The sequence below is a fragment of the Crocodylus porosus genome, unplaced genomic scaffold, assembly GCF_001723895.1.
Source record: "Crocodylus porosus isolate Cpor-Errol unplaced genomic scaffold, CroPor_comp1, whole genome shotgun sequence".
NCBI lineage: Eukaryota > Metazoa > Chordata > Crocodylia > Crocodylidae > Crocodylus > Crocodylus porosus.
The window spans coordinates 10,078,820-10,089,583 of record NW_017728920.1 but is presented as its reverse complement, the minus strand read 5'-3'; the positions used below and the strand labels follow the sequence as shown (position 1 = coordinate 10,089,583).

The 10,764-nt window shown below is 45.6% G+C and overlaps 1 protein-coding gene and 1 long non-coding RNA gene across 3 annotated transcripts in view; one reads left to right on the top strand and one right to left on the bottom strand.

Moving 5' to 3' along the window:
• Positions 1-7,281, bottom strand: part of CISD1 (CDGSH iron sulfur domain 1) — a 20,147-nt gene extending 12,866 nt beyond the window's left edge. Inside the window, exon 1 of one of the 2 annotated variants that reach the window (XM_019538585.1) lies at positions 7,189-7,281. In XM_019538585.1, the coding sequence (XP_019394130.1) occupies positions 7,189-7,219 (31 nt within the window). In that variant the 5' untranslated portion in view covers positions 7,220-7,281. Of the gene's footprint in view, positions 1-2,614; positions 2,721-7,188 lie in introns of those variants that run through there. The other variant, XM_019538586.1, reaches the window with a different exon arrangement.
• Positions 7,282-7,602: 321 nt separating this feature from the next.
• LOC109312518 lies at positions 7,603-10,091 on the top strand. Its single transcript, XR_002101830.1, has 2 exons — positions 7,603-7,819; positions 9,663-10,091. It is a non-coding gene; the product is annotated as an uncharacterized LOC109312518 (long non-coding RNA).
• The last annotated feature ends 673 nt before the right edge of the window (positions 10,092-10,764 follow it).

Here is a 10,764-nt window from a genome sequence, read left to right as displayed (position 1 = left end):
AAGATATACATACAGTGGAAGCTAGGGACGGTCCTCAAGGAGGACTATATATTAGTGGCCAGCACTTGCAGGGAAGTGATCAGGAAAGCCAAGGCAGTGACTGAATTTAGGTTAGCCACAGGAATCAAGGACAATAAGAAGTCCTTCTTTAGGTATGTAGGCAGAAGGAAAACAAGTGGAATTGTGGGACCCCTGCTTAACACCTCGGGACAGCTGGAAACTGACATTCAGGAAAAAACTGAACTCCTGAGTGCCCACTTTGGTTCTCCATTTCACTGGACCATGGGGAAAGACAAGCAAGTTAAGGCTCACAGGGGGCATGCCAGGAATGACAGCCTTCCCACTGTGGATGCTGAGTGGGTGCAATACCAACTAGAAAAGCAAGACATTTCCAAGTCAGCAGGACTGGATGGACTTCATCTGAGATTCCTGAATGAGCTGGCCGAGGTCACCGCGGAACCCCTGGCAAAGCTCTTTCAGAATTCATGGCGCACAGCGGAGATCCCTGAGGATTGGAAGAGGACCAACATTGTGCCCATCTTCAAGAAGGGGAAAGAGGGAGGACCAGGAAGCTATAGGCCGGTCAGCCTAACCTCTATCCCAGGGAAAATTCTAGAAGAGCTCATTATTTAAAAAATCTGTGTGCAATACACTCATGGAAGGCAAGTTTCTGAACAGCAGCCAGCATGGCTTTGTTGCAGGTAGGTCTTGACTTACCAATCTCATCTCCTTCTACAACCAGATCTCTTGCCACAGGGACACGAGGCAGACGTTATATACCTAGACTGCCAAAAGGCTTTTGATCTAGTATCCACAATACTCTTGTGGGGAAACTGGAAGATTGTGGGCACAGCTGCTCGGCGGGTCAGTGGGTGGGAAACTGGCTACAGGTAGGACCCAGAGAGTTCTCATGAATGGATCCATGTTGTCCTGCTGTGAAGCAGCCAGTAGTGTCCCTCAGGGGTCTGTGCTTGGACCGGTGCTTTTCAACATCTTTATCAATGATTTGGATGGGGGAAGTGAAAAGTTCGTCGGCCAAGTTCACAGATGACATCAAGTTATGGGGCAGTGTGATCACGTCAGAAGATAGGTTGCAGATACAGGCAGACCTGGACAGGCTTGAGTTGGGCAAACTGGAACCAGATGGAGCATCTTACACTTAAAAGTGTTAAACTTCATCTGGGGGCAAACAACCCTCAACATACATACAGGCTCAGTGGTGACAGCTTCACTTGCACCACAGCTAAAAGGGACCAAGGTAATGATTGACCATTGCATGAACATGAGCCGTCAGTGTGAGGTGGTGGCCAGCAGGGCAAACAACACGCTGGTATGCATCAACAGATGCATCTCGTGTAAAACTAAGAAAGTGATACTCAGTGCTGGTGAGACCACAGTTGGAATACTGCATCCAGTTCCGAGCGCCACACTTCAATAAGAACGTGGAAAAGCTTGAGAGGGTCCAGAAAAGAGCCACCCATATGATCAGGGACTTGCAAAGCAAGCCATACAAGGAAAGGCTGAGGGACCTGGGCCTCTTTAACCTAAAGAAGAGAAGGTTGAGAAGGAATTTTATAGTGGCTTACTACTATATCACAGGAGTGCATCAGGAGCTCAGTGAACAACTGTTCACTAGGGCACCCCTGGGGAAGAACAAGACCAATGGACACAAACTCCTAGAAGGCTGCTTCAGGCCTAAGACCAGGAAAAACTCCTTCACAGTCAGGGTGTCCAGACTGTGGAGTAAACTCCCTCCAGAGGTGGTACAGTCACCTACCCTGGAGGTTTTCAAGAGGAGACTGGACAGTCACCTAGCTGGGGTCACTTGACCCCAGTTGTCTTCTTGCTTAGAGTGGGGGGGCTGGACCCAATGATCTGCAAGGTCCCTTCCAGCCCCTAACAATCTATGAATCTGCCCCCCCCATGCCCCTTCCCTCCCACACACCCCTTTCCCACCAGACTTACCAGCAGGGCACTGCTCTCCACACTGCCTGGCTGCATTCCTGGCCACATGCATACTGCAACTGTGCGCATGCCTGTGGCATTTAATGGTGACATTATCAGCAATTGGCTTTTTTTGGTCCGTGTAGCTAATAATGTTCATTTTCCTTTTACTGGTGCCAATCTGCTATACCACCAATATATCAGTACACCCCCTAAATAACTTATTCATCTCCGTCAACAAATTCACTTGTGATTTATGCCAAGGTGCATGTAGGTAGAAACAAATTCAAAACGCGGTCCCCACTGCTTCCAACGAGCTCATTAGGCTAGCAGCACTATTGCCACTATACAAGGTAGGTGGTCAAAGTATGTTCCCATCAAGTGACTGGTGAGAACAGCTGTGTCTGCAGGAAACTAGTCATGCTTAGTCATCCTCTATAACTTAGATTTTTCAGCAGGTCAATTCAAGCCAAATTTCTTCAGAATGCTATTCCTGCAAGGACCACTTCTTGAGGCTGCACTATTTAACATCTAAACACATAAAAAGATAGTCATTTGTAGATAACCTTCATAAATCTCAGTGGAGCTTCTGACTCCACAGACATTAAAGTTACAGAAGCTGGCAACAACATCAACAGATAAAGTTGTCTTACAATAAATTGTTACTTACTATTCAAATGCAGCATCTAGACTGTTATGGGATAGGCTGTGCCCTGTCCAAAGTTAACAACTAAGACAGGAGTACAACAAGGACATCTGCGTGCTCTGCTACTTTTTAATTTATTCCTGAATGATCTAAAATAGATGTCAACAGTGAATCAATTCCATGCATGCATGATCTTGCATTTGAACAACCCTATCCCCATCCTGTTTTATGCAAATGATGCATTAATAGCATCACAATCCCAACTAGGTCTCCAAAGGTTACTAGATGCTTTTGAGCAGCATGGCACCTCAAAATAGCTTGGAAATCCTCACAGCTAAAAACCAAGGTATTGGTCTTTGGGAATGAAGGGAGAAAATAAGTATGGTTTTTACAGCAAAGAAACTAGAGGTGTCTTATTTCAAATACTTTGGAATCTACTTTGACAAAAAAGTGAGCTAAAATAAGTACACTGAACATGTAAATACTAGAGCAAAACAAGCCTTGTGTGGAGTTTGTTTGGATTTTTTTTCCTAAAAAAATAAGACAGCTATGGAACCATTAAGGCTGCCTGCAGACAATAAGAACACCACAAAACAAAAATGGCATTTTACATAAACTCCATGCATTCCTGTGCCAAGCCCAGCACATGTCCAGAAGAGGTAGTGTCTTAGTTGGACCCAGCTCGCCCAGCACCCGGTCTATACAGATGTTTTGGTGGGGCTTTTTTGGCACTTTTATTTAACAGTTAATTGACTCAGCTTTAGATAAAAAGCACCAAAAAGCCCTGCTGAACCACCCAGTCTATACAGATGCTGCGGAGCTGGGTCAAAGTAATGTGCTGCTTCTTGCAGTAAAGCACCAGGTGTTTTCCTTTTATTTTTTAACCATCTGTAAGCAACCTAAAGGTCTAAGTCCATGGTAAAGTCCATTTTATTGTATGGCCCAATCATGGGAAGAATGATTAACTTAAATCATTTGTCATCTTGTTTTTTTGAAAAAATAAGAGGAAAATGGGTCTCTGTTTAAGTGAAAATTTAAATACTGGGCTAATGAAACAAAAACAATAAGGTTGTTTCCTAACACTTTGGAGCCTTTCCTATACTCCGTAGCTATAGCTGCATTACTTGCACAAAGAATAAAGGCCCCACCCACCCCACAAAAGGAAAAAAAAAAAAAACCAACCAGATCCTCATGGTTTGTTTTAACATTGACTACTTTGTTCATCTTTTCTTTCTATCACCATCCACTATGTTCTGTTCTGATTTTGTTTAAATTGGCAAAAGGTATAATCTTACTGTATGGTTTTTTTCAAAAGTTATAAATGATATAAAATGTTGTTTTATTAGGTATAGCTGTTATTGCTCAATGTATTGTATTGCTTTGGGAAAAAGCTGTAAATAAGCTACTACTGCTGCCAATTTTCTTCCCAGCCATGTTTACTGCTGCAGCTATAAACCCAAACTTGCTGCACAGCACTGATAGTGACTGAAGTAGCATCTAAACAAGATGCAAGCAGCTAACTGATTTATCAATTGAATTTACTAACACTGTGAACAGTAAGGTAATTGTTCTGTAGTGAAGTGTAATGTGGTCCAAACAGCTGAATACGCTTGGTATGCTTAACACAGCACAAGTGATGCCTTTTTCAGTAGTGTATACTATATAGCAAGCATAGACAACCACCAGCTAAGGTGCCAGAGCATAGCATGTAAAGGCATTTAGCTTGGCACGTTTGCCTGAGGTGGACCACAGGGAAGGGGCAGGGCTGCACTGCCACAACAAGGATCAGGCCTCTTGCAGCTCCCCAACTGTCCAGCCCTGCTATGCCAACATGTTGTAAGTCAACATTAAGGGTGTTTTTGGCACCCTGCCCAAGAATATTGCCAGCCCCTGATCTATAGAAATAGCAGGCAGTAGGAAGTGCACATGAAAACTGCATTATAAAAATGCAATGAACAAACTACTTTATGAAGTGTTTGATACAGAAATAAGCAAGTTAATCAAAACAGGACTTCTATTTAAACACTAACTAAACAAAAGGAAGTTATTTGTAATTAGAGACCTGACCCAATGTTTTCTAGACTTTGGACACTGAAAGATTACAGAAGTCCTCTTTTACACCTTGTTTATATTCATAGTTAAAAAAAAAAAAAAAAAAGCAGCTTTTCCATTTTCTCAGTTCCAAGCCTATACACAAGGAAGCATTCACTTTGGCCTTTTCTGAAAGTGCACAGCTGTCAAAACCATATAAATGAACCTAATGCCAGATGCTCAGCCAGCAAGCTCCACCAGTTCAGTGGCTGGAGAAAGAATTTGACAGCAAAAATACTAATATTCCTATTTTTAATCTTTTGATAGGTTGTGTCAAATTCTAGACTTAGTTTAGGTTCTCAATTCAAAGTAGGTCTTTGTATCCATTCCTGACATGAGGAACTTGAAATAAGTAAGTTACTTTCATATTGCTGGCAAAGGACTTATTGTGTAGTGGACACTGGACGATACCCACAGCAGTAAGAAAAACAAAAGGAGGCTGAAAGAAAAAAAAAAAAAATAAGGAAAGGGAACAGCAACAAAACCAGAAGTGAACTGACAGAAGAAAGTGTAGCAAAGTAGTAAGTGCAGAATAAAGGTGAAAGAGAGCAATTTGGTAATAAAACATGAATTCTCATGATGAAAGGAACAAGTTTATGCATCAAGCTACCATCAGGAGAATGTATGTCAAGATTTCCCATTCAGAATGCAAGAAGTTCAGTCATCATGTTTTCCCTCCCCTCCAGTCTCAGGCCGAAAACATCACACTGGAAATATCAGTGGGTCTCTTGGATGGGTCTTCAAGGCAAGATCTAGAAGATCTACCCAAGCTTTACAGAAGGCTTGTTTGCATGAACTGTGACACTTCATCATCTGGTATGAGCTCCTTTATAGGTTCTGGCACAAGAACAAGTTTGTTTTATACCCCATCTTCTACGATTCAACAGAACACTATTTGGCAGTACAGTGAAGTGTTACCAAACATTTTAACATGGATTTAGAAGTGGACAATCAATGGACTGTTCAACATGCTTAACTTGGTACCTGCCATCTCAGTTTCCTCCCATACACCACTGAGATCAACTGACTGCATCTCAGACAACTGTGCAGCCCAAGATAAACTGCCACAGCTGAACTCTAGAGTGAAAGCAGTAGTCAGTGAAGCAAATAAACCACTTTTTGTGAATCACAGCATTTGCAAGAAACATGAGGCAGTGGCCAGTTTTAACCTGCAGTTTTAAACTGACTGCAATAACAACACAATAAATAAAGCACTGTTATGTGAAGATCAGGTATGTTTGGCAACCAAAAAAATAAGTGACTGACTAAACTAAATTAAGGATTGCAAATTAACTCTTGTTCCCTAGAGTATGAGTTTCAGTGAGCAGCTTATAAGCTAGTTCTGAAGCTCCTCTTCTTTTTTGGAAAAGAGAATGGGGGAGAAAGGGAGAGGAGAGAGAGAAATTAAAGGAGGAAAGGAGTTATTAAACTTTCATATACATAAGTGTGGGGGTAGGGCATTTTTGAAAAAAAAAAACAAAAAACAAAAAAACAACTTTTATTCCTAATCAAACAATCAAAAAAAAAGTCACCTTTGACATCTACTGACAGTTCATCACTGAACCAAATAGAGAAATGCCCACCCCTCGCCACCATCACGGGGTACCTTTCATGCTTCAAATGTAATGCAAACAGACAACACAGTGTTACAGCAAGTTGTTCTCCATGCCTTTAAGGTGAAAAAAATCTATCCAAGAAAAGACTCTGCAATGGGGAACTGCTGCCTGATTCCAGCTGTCATGGGACTTTTGAGTTTAATAAAAGACTGACCTAACAAGTGAGACTTAAAGCTCTTCTCTTAAGAGCATCACGTGGGTGACTTTTGGCAATTATACAAGCAATGCAATTCACCTTTCCTAGTGACAGCAGCTCACCAAATGCCCCTCCTCCCCAAGCCTCTCTTGACTAACAAGGTTATCATCAACTTGGCCATAACCTACCACCAGGGCACATGACTACAATATCATAACAGGAGCCTACCCTTTCCCCTCAGCAGGGGGCAAAGGAAAGGAACCAGTTTTCCAAAAATAGTTTAATTCATTGTCATGAGTTGAAGAACACGTGAGTGCCACACTCGCTCAGGCAGGATGGCCACTTTTGCAAGTCACTTTAAAGAAACAAAGGTGCGCTACTGAAGAGGAAAGAGAGGCTCCCATCCAGGGGCTTTTAAATGCAGCGCAGCAGCCCCGGCGCTCCCCTCGGGCCGCTCATCCCGCTTCAGTCTCCTGCACAGCCCGGCGCTCAGGAGCTCGCAGGGGCCCCGGCTGCGCCAGGCCAGCGGCTCCCGACGTGGGGGGCGCCCCGCGGGCCTCGCCGCCCACAGGAGAGCCCACTCCCAGGCCCCGGGCGCGGCAGGGCGCCCCCGCCCGAGGCCGACGCGCATCCAGCGTCAAGCCGCGCCGGCAAGGTCACGGCGGAGCAAGGTGCGGCGGGGCTTCCCCGTGCCGGCGCCCGGCGCTCGCTCGCTCGGGACGCTGCAGGGCGCGGCGCGGCCCGGCTGCACCTACCCCGCACAGCCGAGTTGCCGCTTAGCCCCATGACTGCGCCGCCTGTCTGCCTCGAGGACACAGAAGCTCCTCAGCAACAGGCACGCAAGCGCGGGTCCCAAAGACGCCCTGGGGGGCGGGGCCGCGCCGCTCTTAAAGGGGCCGCGCGGCGCTGCCGGCTGTGTCGACGCGCTCCTAGCACGACCACGATGACGAGGCTCTCAGCAGCCGCCTCCTCGGGTTCCTTGTGTTCCTCCCCTCGTGGAGGTGGTTAGCCCTCAGGAGCTTCCGTCGCGGGCCCAGCAGAGGTGGGGCTGGCAGCAGCGACGGGGTTTGACGTCATCCTTCGCGGCCTTGGTTTCGCGTAGCGTCACGGTGCGGCGCCGCTCCCTGCGGTCGCTACGCCGGGCCGAGCCCGGCGCGCTGGAGCAAGTGCCCGCAGGCACCGAGGGCGGCCGAGAGCAACCGCTCCCCTGCGCTTGTGCTGAAGGCAGGCGGCCTGCAGCACCAAGCCCGGATTTAGGCGAATGGCCGCTAGCACTGGGACGGGTTGCCAACTCTCCAGAATTGCCCTGGAGACTCCAGGAATTAAATATAACTCCAAGAGACTGCTGAGAATCACCCAGGAGATGAAGACAGAGCAGTCATTAAAGTAAATGTTGAATCCTATTTATACAGTAGTCCAGTGGGATTTTAAAATGTAATAGTCGTGTTGCTTTCCTGACGTAAAATCTAGACGCTGTAATCCATAACTGATACACGCAAGCATGCAGGCCTGTTCATGCTGTGCAGCAGGCACATTGGTGTTTCAGAAACCCAGAAGAGATTCAGACAGTTGGCAACCCTAGCCCTGGGGCAGGGATGGAGCTGGATGAACTTGTGATGCCAGGCATCCTTCTGCAGGCCAGCTCCGCTCAGTAGCGTTGCAGTGTTGTGGCCCCTTTGCCAGTGTGGCGGATCCCAAAAGTCCCAGTTTGCTCACGTTTGAGATAAACCGCAGACTTGTACATGCTGCCCCTCAGGAAGTCCAGTTGGCAGAGCCTTGCCTGAGCATTCCCCTGGCAAGAAGCAAAGCACTGCATCCTTTACTGGACATGTCCAAGGGTTTTGATTTCTGACCTAAAACAAGAAATGCAGTTTAATGGGGCTGATCATAGGTCCATGTCACCCAGTCTCCTGTCACATGAGTCCAGTGCCACAAAGAGGTCCAGGGTACTCTGCTCAGTGTCCCCCCTTCGTGCACTTGTAATTATAGTGCACAGGAGCAGCCTTACTGCACATATATAGGCACCCTTAGGTCAAGCTCCCTCTACGCAGGTATTAACAGGTTAATTATGCAATTACCTTAAGACCCTCTACATATGCAAAGTACCTAGCACAGGAAAAAGCTTCAACCAGGGTTGCCAACTGTCTGAATTTATTCTGGGAGGTTACTAGAACACCAATGTGCCCACCACAGCACAAATGGGCCTGCATGCTTGTGTATATTAGTTATAGATTACAGCATGTAAATTTTACATCAGGAAGGCAACATGACTATTACATTTTAAAACCCCAATGGAGTATTTGAAAATGTATATTAGCATCATGGTTGCTACTGAGCTTCAATTTGCATGTGTAGCAGGGTCTCCCCGGCAGCTGGGAGTCCCATCACCTGACAGGGCTCCCAGCCACAGGGTGCATCATGTCTACTATGAAACCACCAGGGCCAGGGAATCATGAAAGCCCAAGGCTCAAGGATGCATGAAACCCACAGGCCCACATGTGTCAGCTGCAGGACTCTCAGTCCTGCCTGCCTGTATGGTGGAGCTGGGACTGAGAACCCTGTTAGGAGTGGGATTCTTGGTCCCAACTGCATGTACCCCCTTGGCTGGGAGCCCCCTCAGGAAAGGGGGCTCCCAGCCATGGCAGCCTGCTTTTAGCTGATGCCCAGGATCATGCATTAGATCCAATCACACCCTTCCCTGCATGTGCAGAAGGGGCCTTACGGTACAGTAAACTTTCCCAGTCCATCTCTAACCTTTCTATTCATAAGCATTTTGTCACTAGGCTTTTAAAAATCTCTTTTAGTTAGCTTGAATGATCCCCTCTACCAGTCTAGAGCACCACATGTCTTTTCCATTCAGAGGCCTCCAAATTTTGTCTTAAAGTGCCCGGCTTGAAAAAACTCAGGCTTCGTTATGAAGTTATGCAGACACGGCCTCCCCAACTCTGTGCTACTGACAGGCAGTTTGACTTCTATTTTAAGTTACTAAACATTTAGAACAAATTAAAAGAGATGGCAAAACCAAAAACTATACCACAAGGGGCTCAGTCGTTATCTTGTTAATTTTTCTCTTCCTACCACTGGACTTCCAAGCTCAGAGATAAGAAAGGACGGCACACCAAAAACAGTAAGTGTTGAAGCCTGTCCCATTGTTAGGCAGAACTGCTGCAAGGAATTAATTTTGTACATTTCCAGGAAAATAATGACCTGTCTTTCACTTCTTTTACAGTCACTTTGAGCTCTGCTGCATCCTGTCCAGGAACTTGAGCACATGAACCCTACTGGAGAGGAAGGAAAGACAAGAGGGCTGGGGATGACAGCACTGTGAAGATACAAAAGAGAGGAGCCTAATTCAAGCAGCTATTTATTGTAAGCATGGGAGGAACAAGAGCAGAGAGACTTAGAAAAGACAAGGAAATTAAAACTGTAGAAAGAGAGCAGAACCAGGCACTTACGAATCACCTCTTCAGAATCATAGTAAACAGTTCCAAGCTCCCATACACATCTACAGCTTTTTATAGACTTTGGAGCTTCCTACAACAGTGGCTGCTGTGTGGTGTCCTATGCAGGGCCAGGCACTGTTCATTGGCCTAGTAGTATCTCACCTAGATACAAGTGCACATGACTCTTGCAACACAAGTCCCTCTAAGTGTTTAAAGAGCTACCAAAAATAGTGCAAGTCCCAGCTCCAACACCCTCTCAGCTGTGCTCCACCAACATACCGATTCTTCAGGCTCTGGAACTGGCCAGTGGCACCATGGAAAATAGTTATAGCAACTTCAGGGGAGAAAATAATCCCTGCTTGTTCAACCCTTGTGCAGTATCATATCAAAGCTACAACAGACTGGAGAGGGATAGCAGGACATATCACTACATTTTGGTTTTCCAGACTATCTTATAGTTTGTCAAAAACAAAACAAAGACACTTCTCTTGCTGATGGTCACTAGGGCTGAGTGCAATGTTCTTAAAATTTTTGTTGCATATACTTCTGAGTTTGTTAAAGGTCTCTATTTAAGTGCTTGTTGCTACTAAATTGAATGGAAACAGGAAGTCATAGCAAAAGTTTTTATTGAGGTATAAAAACAGCAGGCAATCCATACAAACCAGTAAAATGTCTCCCTGTGTCCCATACAAAATCGAATGAGCAAACAGAGAAAGTTACATTTAAACTGATATTTTATTGGGCAGGTAAGTTAGCCCTGGCCTCATGCAATCCAAAAAATTAGTCAGGTACAAGAGACCCTATGCAGATGTCCCTTCACCTCAGGTAAAAAATAGACACAGCATGCACTTTCTTCTTCTCTCATATACTTCATTTCCCCGACTACAT